General features: G+C 44.8%; 1 protein-coding gene across 1 annotated transcript; it reads right to left on the bottom strand.

Moving 5' to 3' along the window:
* Nucleotides 1–1,380: 1,380 nt before the first annotated feature.
* On the bottom strand, nt 1,381–17,841 carry SCGN (secretagogin, EF-hand calcium binding protein). Its single transcript, XM_010149661.1, has 9 exons — nt 17,722–17,841; nt 17,343–17,432; nt 16,352–16,408; nt 15,371–15,448; nt 5,403–5,458; nt 3,912–3,957; nt 3,734–3,793; nt 2,993–3,061; nt 1,381–1,608 (listed from the first exon to the last, which is right to left on the bottom strand). Exons 1-9 carry the CDS (start codon nt 17,839–17,841, stop codon nt 1,480–1,482), a joined length of 705 nt encoding a protein of 234 aa, XP_010147963.1. The 3' UTR covers nt 1,381–1,479.
* Nucleotides 17,842–19,571: the final 1,730 nt, after the last annotated feature.

The following is a 19,571-nucleotide window of genomic DNA, read 5'->3' as shown; positions in this document are numbered from 1 at the left end:
TTCTGGGCTGCCAGCGCACACTGCCGGCTCATCTGTGAATGGAAATACATTGTACAGGATGGTACAGAAATTCCTCCCATGTCCAAAGCAGCAGAAACCGTAGTTTAAGAGAACAGTAAGAACAATGAGAATGATATAAAGACTGAATGAAGAGAGAGAAACAGAAGAATATACTTAAAGGCCTAATTAGCTTGGTTGATAAGGCACATCCTATTGGAGGTATGATGAAAAGATGGTTGGTGATCCACTTAGCACTTGTTCTGTCTATGATCTTATAATCAATGGAAATAGAAAATAAGCACATCCCTGAATTTGTTTATGTTCTTAAGCACTTTATTGACTCAGCATCTCCATCTCTATCCACTGAGTGAAGGTAATTTCTGATTAATTTTTGTAATATTGAGTAAAAGGGGAGTGTTTCATTGTACTGCCTTGTGTAAAGAACATAACCAGAAAGACACTTGTAGTGTCAAATCCGGGTCTCTCATCTGTAGGAGATATAAATGCTGAAACGTGCAGGAGTTTTGCTCACAACCCATCCTCTGCAGTTTTCTCTTCAGAAAAATTCTTTCTGAATATGCAGTCAAAGCGTTTGGAATAGGGAAAAAAGTAGCACAAATGATGCTGCTGCCATTAGGTTCCAGGATCACATTCATGGTCTGCAAGTAACAGGAAGCTTTTAAGTTCTATGAAAGTTACAAGTATTTACTAACTCTTACAGATTAAAAAAAAAAAAAAAAAAGAAAAAAGGCATGTGCTTAAGAGCTTTACTCTAATTAGGCTTCTGTCCTTCCATTTTTTCAGTTTATGGAAACCTTGTATGTTATTTCTGTTTGGTCTGGAAGAAAGGCTGACAGGCATCAGAAAACCTTTTGCCATTTAATGTGTTTTACATAGCGTGGCTACATTACATGGTTTGCCAGTCTGCGGCGGGTGGCTTTCCATATAGAACACATGAAACTTGCTGAATTTCTGTGACTGCCGTTTTTTAATTTCTGCACAAGTACACTGTCGTCCATCCAATATTTTAAATGCACAAACAAAGCACAAGACTCACCAAAGTAACAACCTTACACGTAAGGCAGCCATCAGAAACGCCTAGGACCTGCACTCTGAGAGCACTGATGGGATGTTTTTTAAGGAGATGCTTGTCACTGAACCTGGGGACAGGCAGGGCAGCATTTCATGGGGGCAGGAGGAGAACAGCAACCCCTTTTCCGAGCAGCTGGTGACCAGTGGGCAGAGACATTGCTAAGGAGACCCACAAGCATCGTCAGCAAGCGAACACCAAAAAGGGAGTGGCGGAGTGGGGAGGCCCTCCATGTGAATCCCATTCTGCCACATCTTCGTGCAGCCGCCCCCCAGCCCGGTGGCGTGGTGCCCCAGCTCCCCACCCCTCACCCAGTAGCACGGACACACTTCTACGAGGAGAAGCTGGCAAATCTCACGAGGGAAACACAACCATGAGCACTCTCCCATCTACGGGTTCATTTTAAGCCCGAGACACAAAGCCAGTTCGGATTTCTGAATTTTCCCGTCCTTGTTCACGTCGCAGTGGTTGAGCAGGATCTGGCGGAACTTGTCCAGGTCCACCCCGCTAATGCTGGGCTGCAGGCAAAAGGGAAAAAAATGGTGCTGAGAGAGAAACCAGCTCTGGATTTCCCCATCCTTGTAAAGCAGCAGGCTGTGCTGTGGCAGGGAAACCCACCCAAGGAGGGGCAACCAAACAGTCCGACCCCATATCAGCTCATATGAGGTGGGGGAGAACAGCAAAGGGGAGCACTGCAGAAACAGGAGGGGTACGGTTAGATGTATGGGACTGCGAGTTACTGTAAGGAAGTGTAACATGATTTTTGCTCTTAGTCAAGGCCATCGGTATCTGATCAGTGTCAAAAAACAGCCTGCAAAAAGGTGCGTGATACCGATCGTGACACCACTGGACCCGTGCTTCCATCTGTTTTCCTCTCTCAGACCTGCTACACGAGGAGCAGTGTGGCATGTCTGTCAGCAGGCTACTATTTTACAGGCTAGCCAGCAACTTAAAAGTACCCTTGGCAGCTCAAATGAACGCTAAAGGCATACTTTACAGGCTACACTGTCTCCCTACGCTCCTAATGCTGTATCACTTCTCTTCCCACTTCCTCAGGAGGAGATCAGATTCACATGCCCAGGTTGTGGTGCCCAAGGATGACGCTGACAAAGGCCCTTAGGGAAAGTACAACCTTCCCTCATTTGGATACACATGCACAGAGCACAGATCCAACCTCCCACCTGTCCTCACTCCCTTCCCTCCACACCCCACAGCTATACTGTGCATACATACACAGCCATCAGCCCACAGCTTCAGCCTCTGCACTGCGCTAAACAGACATGGGAGCAAGGGTATCCCTCCGTCAGATCATGTCGCGTGGAAATGCCCAGGCTCAGGCTCAGAGGCAGCCAAAGACATGACTATATTTGGATCAAAAGCTGTATCTTGGACTGCGTCTGGAAACTCAAGTTAGTCCAACGCAGATGGACTCTGTCCATAACAAACTGAAGTGACACAACAGGCATGGTATTCTTGATTAGAGATAGAGCTGAAATAATTTTCAAGTGTAGCTGTGATGAGCTAATGAACCATGAACTCACGCTGATAAGGACCATATCTGCAGTGAAAACAGAAGAAAGAAGAACTTCTGATGACTGATCCACCTTGACACAGTTTTTGATGCTGTAAGAACCGCCTAATTCAGAGTACGAACTAGAATGGACCTTTCTCAAATACAGCTTCTGAGGGAAGGTGTATTAATTTGTCAGGCAGAATTTCTGTGACATGGTGAAATGCCCTATATTGTTTATGCAGAGACTGTGACATTAATTTCTGCTGCTGATTGGAGTGAAATTTGACTCTACATTCTCATTAGACCCTCTACTTATATAATTTTCCAAAACAAGAACCTTTCTTTTGGAAATATAGGGTATTAATAAATAGAAAGACACGTGACGCTACCTTAACTAATTCCATCATGTCTTTGACAAACCCATCCACTTCTGGGCCTTCAAGTGCTCCCGTTTTACTCTGAAAGATGGAAGAAACATCAAAATATTCTAGTAAGTCAAAACCAGCAGAAAATTTACTGGGCAGTTGCTCCACCCAGTCACCAAGATCTATAGCTCTAAGACCCACTCCTTTTTCCCAAACCATCTCATCCCCTCAAACGGTAGCAACATTCCCCAGCATTTTGTGAGGCTTGCTGGTCACCACCCTGAGCAAGCCACGTGACTCTCAGAAGTGTCACTGAACTTCTGATTTCTAGCAGGTATTTAACTCAGTCATGTCCACCCTGGGCCAAACGCCTCAAGTAACTCTTGGTTCAGTACTGAAAGGGCTTTTATTTTTCAAGGTGGTGGTGATGCATGTCCCAAACTGCTTGAAACTGCTAGAGCTAAAGCCACCACCCCTCTACAGCCCTTGTGTCTCCTGCAAGAAGATACTGATAATGCAGCAGCACTGATCGTGGCGATGGAGAAAGCCAAAATGGGTCCTTTGCCATGAGGTCTCCAAGCAACGCTCCCCTTCATCCCCACCTTACCCCCCAGCCTGGTGCCTAGGTGCCTCTAGGCCATGGGCTCAGGCACAGCTGCAGCTCCTGGATGACCCCACAGCACCCAGTGGGAGGGATAAGTTTTGGCAGTGTATGTTAAATCTCTGTCATTTAAAGGCTGTAAGGGAACAGGCTCTGGGACTCACAACATCATAGTGTGCGAAGATCTTTTCAAAATCTCTCCTCCTTTCTTCCGTGCTGCAAGCCTGCATGAGGAGAGGACAAGCAGATTCAAAAGAAAAAAGAAAAAACGTTCAAGTTTGGGCCCAGGTTATCTTCGCTGAGAAAGACGGGATGGATGCATCGAAAAATAGCACTACTTACATCCATTTTAAATTGAAGAAGGAAATTTTCCTGGAGCGCCAGAATCCTGAGTGGAGAGATTTAAATTACGATCTTTCCGCTTTATCTTCTGCACACAAACTATTCCAAACTCTTCTGGTTCATAAAGCAAAGAGATTTTTAGATTATAGGCCCTTAAAAAAGACAATTGCCTGCGGGGTTATTTATGGAGGGCTGGTATGGGAACACATGCCTCCCTCCCTGTCTGACACGGAATGGCAGGCACCCTTCGGCTCACTGCAAACGTGTTTCTTAGCACTATTGCTTCTCTCGGCGTATTTCTGGTGGTCCAGCGCAACGGAGGTGGTCAGCCTCAAAAGCAGGAGCTGCCAGACAATAATTCCTCGTCGATGGATTGCTGCGCTGCATTAAAGAGTGATTTATTGCTCTCTTTTAGTGGGACAATCGGTGGTTGTAAAATAAAGGACAAAGTAATACTGGCTTGAGCGCTGAGACTGGCCAAATTCCTCTCCTTTCCCTTCCTCCCTCACAAAGCCCCTCACAGCACGGATAAAAGGTTTTTTCTCTCCAGCTGTGCTGCCGAAGGGTTTCATGGCCCACAACACCAGGCGTGCTGAGCCGTGTCCACACACCGAACAGTTTGGGGTGTGAGAAGCCTCAATCGCCGTGGGTAACGGGGCAGTGGGGAACCGTATATGAGAGGAAAATGCATGGACAAGCCCCTTTAATCTCCATTCTGCCTCTATTTTCCACTCTCTTCGTATATTCAGTGGTGAAAGCCATGTACATTCCAGTTATTTGTACTGGCATGCCTCGTGTACCCAAGGAGAGAGACAGTGGAAAGCAGCACCTCTCTTGCATCCCCCACATGGTGTTTTAAGACCGTACCTGCATGTTAAGTCCCATCCAACCATTGTACATACAATCACAGATAGAGGCACACTGTATACAGCAAAAATCATACAAAAGCCACTGAGGGGGCAGAAAAGAGACAGAGACCCGTGACTGAGTCCTCAGTTTCACTCATAAGTGTCATCACCCACCTTGTCTCTCCAGATCTCCCCCTTGACAGTAGCAAAGGGGTTTGTGGTATCCCTTTGTGGTAGCACCTTCATTCCTCAAATAAGAAGCAAAAATTCTTTGCAATACCTGCTGTGCATGACCATGTGAAATAAATGCACATCCGTGACCCTCCTGAAGGGGATTGCCATCCTTTTGGAGACTCAGTGCCACCAGCTGCTTCACCGCCTCCTGGGGAGCATTGCAGAGGTAGCACAGATCATGCCAGAGCATGTTGGTGATGCACAAATTGGTCCTGGCATTGCTCAGTGTCACCAGCTCTAGGTTCTCGGACTATTGTGATGGGAACCATGTGTTATGGACCTGGGATACCTACATCAGAGTAGCTGATTTAACTTGAAATGAGGTAAGATTCAAATGCACGGCCCCTGAGGGAGATCGTCACCTTGCCTCGATCTGACGCTGCACCCCATCAATATTATCAAAGCCTACCTCGCCAGGTCATTCAGGTCCAGCCGTCCATCTTTGTTTTTGTCAAAGATCTTCATCTGAAAATCAAAAAGACAGATATGAAGTAGACAGGCCATGAGGAGAACACACATACAAAAGAACCAACATACATTTTGCTCTGCCCTGTGCCCTCACCTCTGCTTGCTCGGGGTGCTTGCCTGAGCCCCCAGAGGCATGGCACCAAGTGGCACAAGAGCATAGCAAAACCCTCCTGCTTTCTGACAACGACAACCCAAGCAATCCAATACCAGCACTGCTCCCTTTATCCTACACAGGGATAAAGACAGCTCTCCAGCAAATGCCTTAAGAAACTAAACACTGGCCTTTCCTTGGCCCCTCAAAAAATGCCAAAAAACCAAAGCGGAGATCTTCTAAACCCTTCCAGCCCGACTTCATCCTTATCTTTGACCGTTGCTGTGGCTACCGATCGGCTGAGGCACAAATGTCATCTTCTGATAGACACTCAAGTCAGGGTTTTACGCTGCTAAAGCCGGTGGGCTTTTCTTGGCTCGGAGCCTGCTGTCAGAAAGCGCTAAGACTGGGAAGGAGATTCAGGCTGCCGAAGTTAAGAGGTTAATCTGTGTGAATACAAAAGTTAACCTTTCCTTAATATTGTATTTTCCTTAATACGATCTTTTCAATGAGTCACCACCAGATATTATTTATTTATTGTATGTGGTACTGTGTTTCTCTGCAAGGCACAAATAAGAGTTTGTTAGGGGGAAAGAGGGAGAGATGTTTAATGGGTTTCAAACCTGAATAACTCATGGCTCAAAGCTCTAGAAAAAATGTATTCCACATTGGGGAGGGAAGATTAATAATTTACTAAGATGGGTTGCCATTCTTCGTTAGATACTTAGTAATAGAATATGCTTTATTCTTACCTTCATGAATCTTATTTGCTTATTTAATGGTTATTACCAGGTCACTACAAATCTTTGGTGTAATTAACTGCACACCTTCTGGAAAAGGCCCGTACAAGTCCCCATCTCATGAGGCTTAGAGGGAGCATCTCAGGAGGCTTAGGGAGAGAGGACCACCCTCTGTGATACAGCTTGACCCTGTGCAAGCTCTGGGAAGAGCCAGTGGCAGGCCCAAGCACTTCCCAGCAGCAAAACCCGGGCAGAGCCTGACACGTGCATGAGGATAGGTATCACCTGCCATTTCTCGGAGAGCCCTTGCATGAATGTGATGCCTATTTTGTCAGTGCTGCCTCCTCCCTGCCCCTTGCTCAAGGGCAGGCATCTACACTGAAGATGGTGAGCCTATGGTAACCCTTTATTGCACTGGGTTTAGATAAGATTCTGCAACAGGATTTTATTCCATCAATTATTCCATGTGATCTACACTGCTGAGGTTTGGATGGGATTTTTGAAGAGCACTGGGTATGGGATCACTTCTCCTCCCACTGAAAGACAATCTAAAACTCCTATGAATGTCTGAAGGCTCATACTGAGTTTTTTGGAAAAATCACATGCTGAGAGCCATGCAGGTGTTCAGTGGCACAAGAAAAGCCACTTTCCCATTTCACTGGCCTCTGCTGAGCATGTGCTCTGTGCAGAGCCACTAAATGACAGAAGAAAGACCTCTGAATCTTCCTTAGCCCTAGAGCTGGAGAGACAAATAAAGCTGCCGAGTCATCCTGAGGAATTTTCTTACGCTCCATCAGTCCAAGTTGTCCCTCTCTGGCTTATCTAACTTATCCCATCCTGCCTTCTGCCCCATCAGTTATCCCACTGGAAGGGGGACATACCCTTACTGGCTCATTTTTGCAGACTGTCCACCACAGGTGGCTTTGCAACATCCAGCTTATGCTATTGGTCTGAAAAATACTCCATGAAGGAAGCTTATGGATACAACCCTTATTTAGCCAGCTAGAGAAAGTACCAACATTTGGGTGGTGGGTATGCCATAGTCCCTAGGCTCTTCAGTAATGTAAGCACTTTGGAAATGTCACTCTAAATCCCTCTGTTGAGGCCACCAAGGGTCCTTAGTTACCCACACGGTCTGAAAGAAATCACCAGCGAGGTGGGAGGGGACGGTGTTTGGTGGGAAGCGTGGGGTGAAGCTTTCAGGGACTCTGCTGCCCGGGACAGGGCAGCTCTGGCTGAAGACATGCCCTAAGTCTTTCCTTCACACAAAGATAGTGTCCTTACCAAAACACGCTAAAACTTTGGCACTCTTTGAGCTTCACCTGGATTCTCCTACATGTTTCTGAGTTCCTGAAAGTGTTTTTTATTTTCTCCCATTCTCTGTGTGTCTCAGAACTACACCCTTAAGACTAAAACCTGTCATTTCAGCCCAGACTTTAGATTCAGATATGTTTTTCCTACTGTGATGACTCAGGAAAGCAAACACAGAGATTTTGGAATAAGTTCACCTCCATGACCTGAAGGTCCTGACCACCATACAAGCTCGCTGATGAATACCTATAAGTGCTGACCATGATGGCAGCTTCTGGGACCAGGACAGAGCTGGTGGTTCCCAATCCAAGAGGCAGATGTAGGTCCATTTTTCATTTCACATAGGTCTGTCTGAGACAAGCCACGAGTTTCTTTTCCAGTAAAACATGTCAAGTCTCATATCCTTTTCCACGAAATAAAGAAATAAGCACCCTAGCATAGCTACTCTTGTCTGGGGACTCTGGGTGTCCTGCCTGCCCCACATCTGGTCCATTTTGCGGGTGAAGCATGTTTCACTGTTTCAGTAGTTGTAAGTAGTCACAGGAGGCTGCAAAGCTTAAGGAAACAGGTTAGATAGAGGTGATGGTTGAGATGTGAAAGTCTTTCTGCTTTGTTACAAATTTTCTGAGCTTTAATCTTCAACTTTATTCATTTCTAAACACTTTACAACATTCCAGCATTAGCACAGACCCCTTTAAATCACATTTAACTGCAGAGATAATACTTTCCTGAGTGAAGCACTTAATGAAAAGCAACATCCCCAGTCAATTTGCTTAATTTGCACCCTGTCTTTCAGGTTAACATTAAACTTTCAGTGGTTGACCATGACTACTTAGAGGTAACCAGCCCCCCTCTCTGACCTCTTTCACTCAGCTCTGCTTTTGCAGTACCAGGATAGTATCTTTGTGTTTTCAAATTATTTCACCTTTTCCTGTAACAAGTATCCTGAATAAAATTTCCAAACCTATTCAATATTTTGATTGCCCATACCAGTCAATGAGGAAAAAAAAAAATCTAGTTGGAAGAGCTAGGCTGAGGTAATTCTTGTCTAGTGACTTCCACGTGAAAGATGGAAAACATAGGGAAGACAGAAAAGTGTTCACTGAATTTGTTCAGCTACCACAGCTAATAAGATAGACTTAATCCTATTATCTGGACAACTGGAGCTCATGCATACCCGCTACATGGCAATCTTGGGCTGCATTACTCAGGAAAAGACTGGGGTAATGTTTATTAATTAAACTTTCAAATTTCAAACATTGATCTGATCTGCTAATTGTGCACATCAGTACTCAGAGAATGACAGAGAGTGCCCACCCCAAACGACAAAGCGTATGTCATGGGAGAAGCAGACATTTGGAATTGTTATGAGGCTGTTTCTAATATAAACTTTTGCCTTTACACACCATCTTGTTATGTTAAACTTGATGGATTTTCAGTTTACACTCTTAAAAGGTATATTTATGCTGCCAGGCTGATAGGAAACGTCTCAGTGTGGTTAAGGATAAGGTCTGGCATGTTTAAATAGCACTCAGTTTTACTAAAAGCTTTGCTGCACCCAGCAGTATGCTTTATAAAATGATGCATGTATTTTACTGTCAAATTACCTCGTGTTTTAAAGTGTTTGCACAAATTAACTCACTGACATTTTCATGGCAGTGCACCAGGGAAGTCTTAGTTCTGTTTGTCTGAATGTAGGCCATGCACTCTGAGGCAGACAGAGCATAAGTAAGAGCTGGGTTTGCAAAATAAGGGTTTTTACATCTTGTTTTTTTAAGTGCTGAATTAAATAGAAACTGCCATTAGCTTTGAATTCAGCAAAGGAATTATCTCTGCTTTCCCAGTCTGGTGTTGTAAAGAAAGCCACCAAAACACCAGGATATGATAAACACACACATGCTTTGAAGAGCAATATAAGATTATAAATCTGAATTATTTTCAGTGACAGAGATAAGGACAGAAGTAAACAACCAAAATAAATGGTTCTGTGATCAGTGGAGTCACTAAAGCCTGCTTTTAAACCTTCTCTGGTTCTGGTTCTCTGGGTGTAATGAAGTGTTTTACCCCTCAGGTGGGACGTAGAAAGAGTCGGCTCTTGCCTGACCTCCTACTCTCACGAATATGTTCATCAGGGGCATCTATATCCAGCAGCTGTAACTAAAATTGGCCAGTGAGTACAGAAGTTATTGAGGGTGTACAAAGACAGGCACGTGCCCCAGCTGCAGGACAGCCTATGGCTCATTTCCTTCGGGAAGGATGGGGACCAAAGGCTTTTGCAGAGCGACAGGAGTGTCCTAATGGCCAGAAAGTGACCCTTGGGACAAAAGCTCGGTGCTCTGCCTGTCTGCGTTGCCTGTGTAATTTACACAAGTCATTTAGTGCAGGATTTTTCAAAGTGTTTTGGCTCCTAAAAGACCAAGATGTTACCTGTTGGTGTTTTCAAGAGCCTGCAGGCTCCTGGGTTTTGGTGGTTTTGATCTTCAGGAACGATGGGATTTTCTGCTTCTCCTGGCTAAAGCTAGGAGGTGCAAAGCTAGTGGTGCAAAACTGGAGGTGACGGCACTGCCAGGATTAAGCCTGGAAGGGACACGGGAGGCAGATTTCCCTCTGTTGTGTTCATCAGCTGTGCAGGAGCCCTCCCTTAATCACACACAGCAAAGCAGCGAGAGGAATTGCACCGACCCAAAGCCAGGAGGAAGCTCTCAGGAGTTGAGGGGGGGACTCCCATAGTGGTGGCTGGGGTCAGGAGATGGGATGGTTGCAGCGTCAGTGCACCACTGGAGGTGCAGTCTCTTGGAGGTCATGGCATCCTTACAAGCAGCCTGTGAGGGAGGCCAGCGTGGACAGCTATCTGGAGAAGAGATGTATAACGACTGCTCCTTTAGGCAACCGGTCTTGCAGGCTATGTGCCACTCCTACTGCATCTCTAGAGCTTTAGGAAGTTTGCTCAGTGTGTTAACTAACATAAAGAACTCCATTTAGGCTTTTGTCAACACAATAAATATTTGCCTTTCCATTATTACACCATTTCTTTGGTGGTCATAAGAAATTTCATTAACACAGATAAGCTAGCTCAGCCAGTAAGGCGTTAAGGGGGCAAATCACCTGGATATTTTGTGCTCTAACTTTTATTTCCCTGCATTAGTACCCTGGCATTGTCGCTGAGCACAGACAGACAGACAGGCTTTCACAGCCGAAGAAGTGGTCATGCTGCACCTCTAGCATTGTCCTCTCAGAGGGGACAGGCAGCAGCCCCAGGAGCAAAAGAAATGCCCCCCAATGTACAATAAAGGTACTCCACAACACCTACTCATGGACACAGGCCATCCTGAGGAAGAAGTCAACCTGCTCCCCTTTGCATTGAGATGAGGAGCCCTCAGCCTGTCAGCTGTGGGCTCGCGTGCTCAGGGTACACAGCCCGGTCCCCAAGAGAGTATTTGCAGATGAGCACAGCAAAACCCTGGCATCATTACGCGGGGAGGATTTCTATATCAACTTCTCTGGGGCTGAGATTTCACCCTCAGCCATCTCCATCTACTGACTTTCATATGCTGTAGTTCATGACCAATGCTTAGAATCATAGAATCATAGAATAGTTAGGGTTGGAAGGGACCTTAAAGATCATCTAGTTCCAACCCCCCTGCCATGGGCAGGGACACCTTCCACTAGACCAGGTTGCTCAGAGCCACATCCAGCCTGGCCTTGAAGAATTGAATTGTTGAATTATTAGTCACTGCACTTACATTATTGCCTCTCTAGAATTTTACTTCGTGGTAGGCAAAGATGGTATGCTGGCTGGGGGGGGATATCCTTTATGTTTTGCTAAAACATAATAATGCTCAAATTAAGGACTTTTTTATGCTCAGTCTGACATTGTCACCATAAGGCAATGCAAAAAGTGAATGACGGCGTTGCATGCGTGACTGTTTCAGCAGTTTATATAACTTAATTTGCTGAAGTTCGCCTCAGTAACTAGCTTTCCTTGGACGTGGCTTGCAGACATTGGGATTACAAACTAGTATAGTGCTGCTACCTGGGAAGCTATGAACCATCAGTGTTTGTATGAACAAGGTAATAGCATATTCAAGATGGATGAGCACTGCAAGTTGGAAAAGCTGTGTGAGAATTTTGTTCTTACGGAAGAAAAAAAGATTGAATACCTAATCTCATCAGAAACTGTGTCTCAAATCTGGTACATATTCCAGCTTTCCTAATGTTTTGCCTAAGTACACAGTTGTGTCCATGCACAGGTAAGGTAGCTGCCTCTCATGACAAAATGTTGTCAAATGCACACGTGAGCTGGGTATTCATGGGCTGAAACTTCACCAGGACCCAGAAAACTAATAACAGCTTGACTCTGGGGGCTGAGGGAGGGTGGGGAGGGAATGGGAAAGGTTGTAACTACTGCTGTCATCCTCCACAGCCTCCTCACTGTGACACTGCAAGGGGGCAATTTTTCATTTCTTCAGCTTGTGTTACTTCAGGAAGGCAGAATATTCTCACCATGCTCTTAAAAACCTCTGTTTCCAGCTATGCCCACCTTGTGTCCTGGAGCACACACTGCAATACCCCTGGGGCATCTCCTCATTGCCTGGGGAGGCTCAGAGCAATACAAGGCTTCGCTTCTGCCCCTGAGCACCTTGCTCCCTGCCAACAGCTCTTGGTCTATGGCCATGGGAGAATGAAAAACCCATGGGCTCTTTTCAAGGATTCAGAACTGCATGTGACTATGTATCTTCTTATGCAAGTGTGTGCATGTAAATAAACATTAATACATGCTTAATGACTATTAATACACACACACACATATATATATATGCACACACAGAGGCATGAAAACTAACAAGAACTCTGCCTGCAAAGGATATTCCTCAGCACAGGGTTTCTACTTTAATTCCCTCACAAAGAGTCTTGAGAATTCAAACATTCTTCTTTTGTAACTTTCCCCAGTGGCTTTAGCGCTCTTTAGGATTTGGTTTAGCAGACTCATGGGGCTTGTGCATTCAGATCATTCACTACCTGTTTTTTTTTCCAAGGGTTCATCCCTTGTTGATCAATTCCCTGATCTATATCAGTGTTCTCTGAAGAGAAGATGTCAACGTCACGAGGAAACAGAATAGCCTCCTAAGAAATGGCTTCTATGCAACCTGATAAAGTGATGTTCCTTTCTGGAGGCAGTCAATCTCTTCCACAAGAAATACTTTCAGCTTCTTCTCAGCTTTTTTTTAATGTGATGTAAGATCATTCACAGCAGCATAAGAAAGTTGCAAGAATTGAGCTTGCACTGGTCAGTATGATATCTGCTCACACCTCTCAGAAGCTGAAGCTGCAAATACTCAGCACAGAATCATAAATTGCCTTTTTTTTTTTCTCTCTGATGCCTGGTCTAGCTTCTTTAAAATTATAGTTTCTATCTTTCTCCCTTTATCCCTATCTCCAGAAGACTCTAGGGTCCACTACTATCAGTAGCTGCTTAAGATGTGTGCAGCCAGCTGTGGATGTACAGAAAAGAGGGTAAAGTTCTGTAAATTCATACAGACAGATGGGTTTACAGCTCCCTGGGACACAGCTTATTTCAACTGAATGTTATTACAGTGGCACTTGAAAGCCCTGAGTTGGATAGATGGGTCACCCTGAGAGACCCTGTAGCTGTGTGCAGCAGAAACAGGTCCTTGTCCTAAAGACCTCGTGCTCTAAATGGAGAAAAGAGCGGGAGCAAAGTAATGGGGAAGAGAAATATAAGTATTTCCACTCTGCAGTAGAGGAATTGGTGCTGTTGGTTGCTGAAGATGTATCAGAAAGCCCATGAAAGCCTCAGAAATGAAATGCAAGGCTCCTGTTCTGCAGCAAAGTATGTCAGGGCTGCTGTCACTCTGCTCTCCCAGACAGTGATGATGGTGACAGTCCCATCATGACTCTGTGCCTCAGCAGCTCCCTGCTCCATGTAGAAAGCAGAGAGCTCCCATCACCCTGGGCCTTGACCTTACTCTTGGCTCTTCAAGTCACTTCACCCCCCGTTTTGGATCCAGCACTGCAAATGTAGGTCTGAATCTTTTTTCCCTCCTTGTGACTTTGCCCTACTACTTCAGAGAAGTTCCCACACGATCACTTCGTGCAGCATATCTGCTACTATAGAGATGCTGTCCGTGTGGCTACTTCACCGTGATACCCTCTATTTTACTACAGGATATCACAGGGTAAGAGCATGTGTGTTGTAATTCACAGGGTAAGAGCATGTGTGTTGTAATTTTATATCCTACCTTAGCTCTTGGGTAAGCATCCTTGACATTCAGGTTATAGCAAGAATTGCAAGGAAAAAAAAAAATCATCCACCCCATCCTCATTTTCTAATAACCATTTACATCCCTGGTTCTTTTGGCATTGCATCTTCCTAAACTTTTGTCCTCACAGGCCACGTTTGCATATCAGATCATAGATTTCCCCAGATGTACAAAGCATCCCTTTCCTCAGATCAAATCTTAATCCCGTAGCGTAGAGACTACACTGCCTCATTAAAGACACAAAACCAACCCATAAAAAGCCATGGGAATAGAAACCAGACCTCCTGGCTGTTGGCCCTGGGCTGCATCACCAGACCACGTCCATATCCAGCTGCCCTGGGGCAGCAGAAATCACAGCTAGCTCTTGGGAAATTATTGGAAAGGGAAAGACCTTGGAGGAAGTGAACCGCCCAATGTCTACAAGCTTCGTATCGCCTGTTCCCCAGCCCATGATCAGAGATTAGCCACTGGGGAAGGAAACCTTAATGGGGCAGCACAAAAGCTATTTGCTACCTGCAAGCTCTCCCAGGAAGGCTTTTGTTGTAGCTGTAGCTTGTGGGGTTTTAATGTTTTCAAGCTCTGCTACTTGGAAGAGCCTTTCTGCAGTCTGCCTTCCTCTCCCTTCACTGCCTTATAAATATGAAAAACGAGGTACACTCTTCTGTAATGGTACAGGTTTTTGCTTTGCTCGAAAGGGTCACATTTCCAGGCACAGACGCCTCATGCATACATAACATGGTATTGTAAAATATGCGGGCAGCTCCTCGTTTGCTTGCATACCGAGCTGTTCTTTAGGTACAAACACAGATTTAGTGCCAAGAAGCAAGGCAATCCCATCTGAAAATCATTTAGAAAATTGCAATGGTAGATGTCTGCGAGTGGAACTATATACTTAGATATAATAAGTTGCTCTCAAATCCAGGTGACTGATGCTAAACTTACACCAAGTATTAACGTTGCTAGTTGCGGGATAAAATCCGTGTTGTGATAAGGCAGGGATGAAGTTGAAGCTTTCAACCTTCCAGCCTCGCAGGGAAGCAGCAGAGAGCCAGCACCACTTACTGGGCTTTGCAGACCAGAAGAGCCAGATACCTGTGCGTCTTGGGAGGAAAGGATTTGCTGGGAGAGAGAGAGAGGGAAGGACCTGGGGATCTGGCTGAGGCTGAATGCACCCTATAGACGAATGCACCTCAACTTACTTTTTTTTAATGGATTTAGGGCTCAGTTTGCTTTGTCATAAGACAAACTGTTTTCTCGTAGGAAACTGCAACTCAGAGCAAAAATCTTTGAAATGCTGTTCACAGCTGTTGTCCAGTGCAGTACAAAGGAACAGCAGCAGCATGTGCTAACTTCCCACAGGGATCTCTTAGAGAAGAAATACTTTTTTGAGAGGGCATCTGTGGCACCAAATATCCAGACATTAACCCCGAGGGAGATTTTTAGGTGGTTGTATAATCTAAACAATATTAGCACTGCCTTTTCTTACCATGGTATCAGTATATTCTTCCAGCTTTACTTCAGCAACCACCTTGTTATGCTGCAAAAAGAGATCTCGCAGGAAATCCTGTAGTAAGGAAAGAGACAAATTTTACTCTTTGGAGCAAACTCAGGAAATAACAGTAAGAAAACAGATCCAAATTAAGCAGGGCTATATGAATCATATTTCACATTCCTGATTAGTACTAGTGTCTTCAATTTCACATAAAGCTCACACTTTTTAGTTCAAACATATTTTTTTCAAATAAATTTGAATATAACCAAATATCCCCAGAGCAGGCAGTTTCAAATAAGTCATAATTAAACCAACAAAATAAGAAAAAGAAAACACAAGTCCTGCACTATTTGCTAACTGATCTCAAATCAAAATAGTCACTATTCAGCAAGACACTTAAGCATCTGCTTATGTTGCCAGTGGGGCATGGGCTGGAGCCACAAGCCAAGAGGTTAGCACAGGGTCTGAGGGCCTGGGAGGGACTTCTGGGCCTGGCTGGTTCAAGGCCAGGTGTCTGAACAGGCTTCTGCCGCAATAGCCTGAGCCTTAAAAAGAAATCAGCATTCAGAAAATCTGCAGGCTCAGGATGAAGTTGTGAAGAAATCCCATTAATAAAATACAACAGCTTTGGCTCTGTTTAGCTGGGAGAAGCACATTTGCAAGGCCAAGGTGAGGCATGCCTACTGGGGTTCTTGTATTCTCAGGGGGCACCAAAGCAAGTGGGGTCATGGGACGAGGCAAAGGGGAAGCAGGACAGCAAGCGCAATAGCAGAGCATCCTCCATCTCAGCAGGGTCCCTGCAGCCCTGCCAGAAGGCTGGAAGGTCCCCAGTCCTTAAACTCGCTGTGAGCGACCCAGAAATGCCATTTGTCAACTGCACAAAAGGGCAGCAAATTGGTAAAGCTGATGGAAAGGCTCCTGGTGACATCAATGGGATGTAGATCAAGCTGAAAGAGACTTGTTAGAATAACTTACTTTGAGCTCACCAGCTGAAATAAATCCACTGCTGTCAGCATCGTAACTGCGCCAGATCTGGATGGGGATAGATTGATATGACCACATAAATATTGCAATTCATCATCTGCTTGGGTGACAGAGAATAAAGATTCAAATTAGGACTTCCATAATGAGCAAGCTGTTGCATTGTCCAGTATTTAATTAATTGTAGATGAAATAAAATAAACTTTCCACACAATAGCTGTTACTCCCACTTGGATGCTGTACAAGTGACATGTTGCTATCACATATTTAATGTAGACGCACTGTCTGGAAAAGGAAGAAATGACTGAGAAACTGCTCCACATTTCTTACCTAATTTGTACATGCAGCTTCCCTTATTGCCCCGTGAATAAAAGTCACAGCTGTACACAACTGGCCATTGATCCGCCGAAGCCCCCAGCTTGGATGTGAAGCAAAAGTAACTTCAAGCACTCTTGGAAAGATTGAAATTCTGTGCTGGGAGACATATGGGCAGAGACTGGAGGGAAATTGGGAAGGGTTAAAGAAACCTTATGGGGTTGTGCTCCTTGGCTTATGGAGATTTCCACTCCACACCCTGCCACGCTAATGTTTCAGGATAAAACGGTGCTTAAAACATGCCCGGTCTGCTCACTTGGTGTATGCTGTGAGTGAGGAGCTGCAGCTTTGGCTGGAGCTCCCAAGAGGTCTGAGTTTATCAGTGCGTAAGTAGTAAGTAAGGTTTTGTCTCTGGTGGCATGACCAATAGGTAGCTGAGAGTCTTTGCAAAGTTAAAGAACTGGTCAGGTGCCCTTGGTCCAGCCCTAGCTACCACATCTCTGCTTTGCTGGTGTGAATGAGGTATAACCTTCTCTATCTCAACAAGTCAGAATGTGTTTTGATTCCAACATACTCATGTATTCCCCATCCCGTTCTACATATGGTGGAAACGTACGTATTGAAGCAGCTGTTGGTGTGCAAGGGGAAGAGTCAATGCAGAGATACAAACCCGCATGAATTCCACACTGTTATCCAAGGGAGTTTCCCGCCGGAAAAGCAGCAGAAAGTTCTCATCGTCTGGCAAGATCATATTTGCAAGCTGGAAAAAACCCCAAAACACATTAAAAATACCCCAGAATTAACCCAGACCATGAAAGTAAAGATACGAAAAATCTTGGGTGGCTGCTGACCCAATATGGGAAATATAAGCTAAGCATGTTGTTACCTTGGAATTAAAGCCCAAACCAAGAGATCTGGTTAATGTCATACTCCATGACTCACCTCCTCTCCACTCAGGCTCTATCTCCCATATCTCCCAAGACTTCTCTAGGTCTTATTTCTCCCTCTTTTTGTAAAATAAATCCTGGACTGGGGCTGGAGAGACATACCTCTTGGATTTGCAGGCGTCCATCTGCGGTGACATCGTAGGCACACATGAATTGCTCCTTCATCCTCTGAACTTCTTCTTCGGTGATGGTGTTCTGCCATGGGGACAACAATATATGCATGAAATTTCTCTTCACTCACAGATTATTACCAGTGTCATCCTTGCAGTTGGGGGCTGATACTTCTAAAAGGCCACAGAACCTCAGATGAATTTTTGGAAATAAATCCTATGCATAGCTTTGTAGCAACTAAACTTTCAGCTGGGAGATCAGTGTTTGGAGACCCCAAAATACTTCAGTGGAACTTGCTTCTTTAGCCAACTGTTCCTGCTATATCACTGGGATTTGATTTTGCCTGAGTGTGTTCCAGTGGTTTCCATCCTGCTCATTTTCATCTTGTGCTTTTCAGGAAGGTGTCCTTATCCTTGAACTACATCTCTGCAGTTCATTAGATCATCAGCCTTGAAAGATGTCAGAGTTAGATTGTTGCTTATTATTGCCTGTCAACTAGTTCAAGACATGGCACCAAACCCTGTCAGTGTTTCTCGGTTAATAGCATGGGATTTCAAGCAATTCACATTCCCTCTGCATCTGCTCAAACCCATAATCAATTTATACGTAGTGAGGGTTTTCAGGACTTGTCAGGTTACATGTTCTGACAGGCATCACTGTGACAGGTGAAATACAATGCTTGAGGTTCATCGGCATGATTTCTTTTCCTTAGCAGTAACTTTTAGGGTATCTGGCCTGACTGGGCTACACAAAGTACCATTTCCCCACCTGGAGAAGTTCTTCTGGTCAGGAGAGCTTTGTGTCTGGGCTGGGAAGCTCACCTAGTTCAGTTCTCACAAGCAGTTAATGAAGTCCAACCTTACCCTCCACACCTGCACTGAGCAGGTCCTGGCTCATCTCCCAGTCCCATGGGATCCACTGGGATCCATTCCCTTCTTGGGTAGGGAAGAGAGGGAGGAAGATAACCAAGGTTGGCTCCTAGCATACTTTTGTAGCATGTCGAAAACAGAACACATTAACTCCTTCCCTACCCCTGAAGAATAGCCCCTCAAAGGTTTTATCATCTCTGCGTCCAGGTGGAATTAGGACTACAGCTGGGTCTTTTAACCTGGTTTTTCATCCTTGCAATTGCTCTTGCAGGCCCATGAAGTTGTATAACCTCTTTTTTACTACTATGACACAAGACCACAAGTGACCTCAAATTTACGCAATGCATAGCTCAGTGCAGCCAGCCTGGCTGTTCAGAGGCTAAGCAAAGATCCATCCCACGCTCAGGAAAGGACACTCTCTGTTGCCCTGACCAGGTAGAGTGAATAGCAGCAGCTCCTACAGTGACAGAGATGTAGAGACACACTAAGATGACACAGATGAGCTAAGCAAAAGGAAAATTAGGTATCTTCGGCTCAGGCTTGTTAAGCTAAGGTCCACTTTTGCACCCACTCTGTCATCACCTTTCCCCATGTGCTTTGATGTGACTGGTATTTTTCAAAAGCCTAGAAATAATAGAAAAAAAAAAGATATCTATAGATAGATTCATAGGCAGATAGTATAAGTGATAATTTAGGATATAATTTAATTTTCCTTCATCTTACTTCAGTGCAGACTCAGAGCTCATGAGAACTTAACCTTCACAAAGTCATCACGGTCTTATAGAGAAATCTCTAAGAGCCTTGCCAGTGCAGAGGATCCTGAACTGAAATCTGGGGAGAAAGAGTTAATTGTCTGATTTATAAATATCAAGTCAAAATAACCGAGGAGATTTGTTTAGCACAATACAGGACTGGGGTGTTCCAGATGATGGAAAATTTGGGCATCTGGAAGTGGGAATGGGAGGATGGGGG

Source organism: Eurypyga helias, unplaced genomic scaffold (genome assembly GCF_000690775.1).
Source record: "Eurypyga helias isolate BGI_N326 unplaced genomic scaffold, ASM69077v1 scaffold3774, whole genome shotgun sequence".
Taxonomy (NCBI): domain Eukaryota; kingdom Metazoa; phylum Chordata; class Aves; order Eurypygiformes; family Eurypygidae; genus Eurypyga; species Eurypyga helias.
The sequence above is the reverse complement of the archived record's forward strand: the minus strand, read 5'-3'. Positions and strand labels throughout refer to the sequence as shown.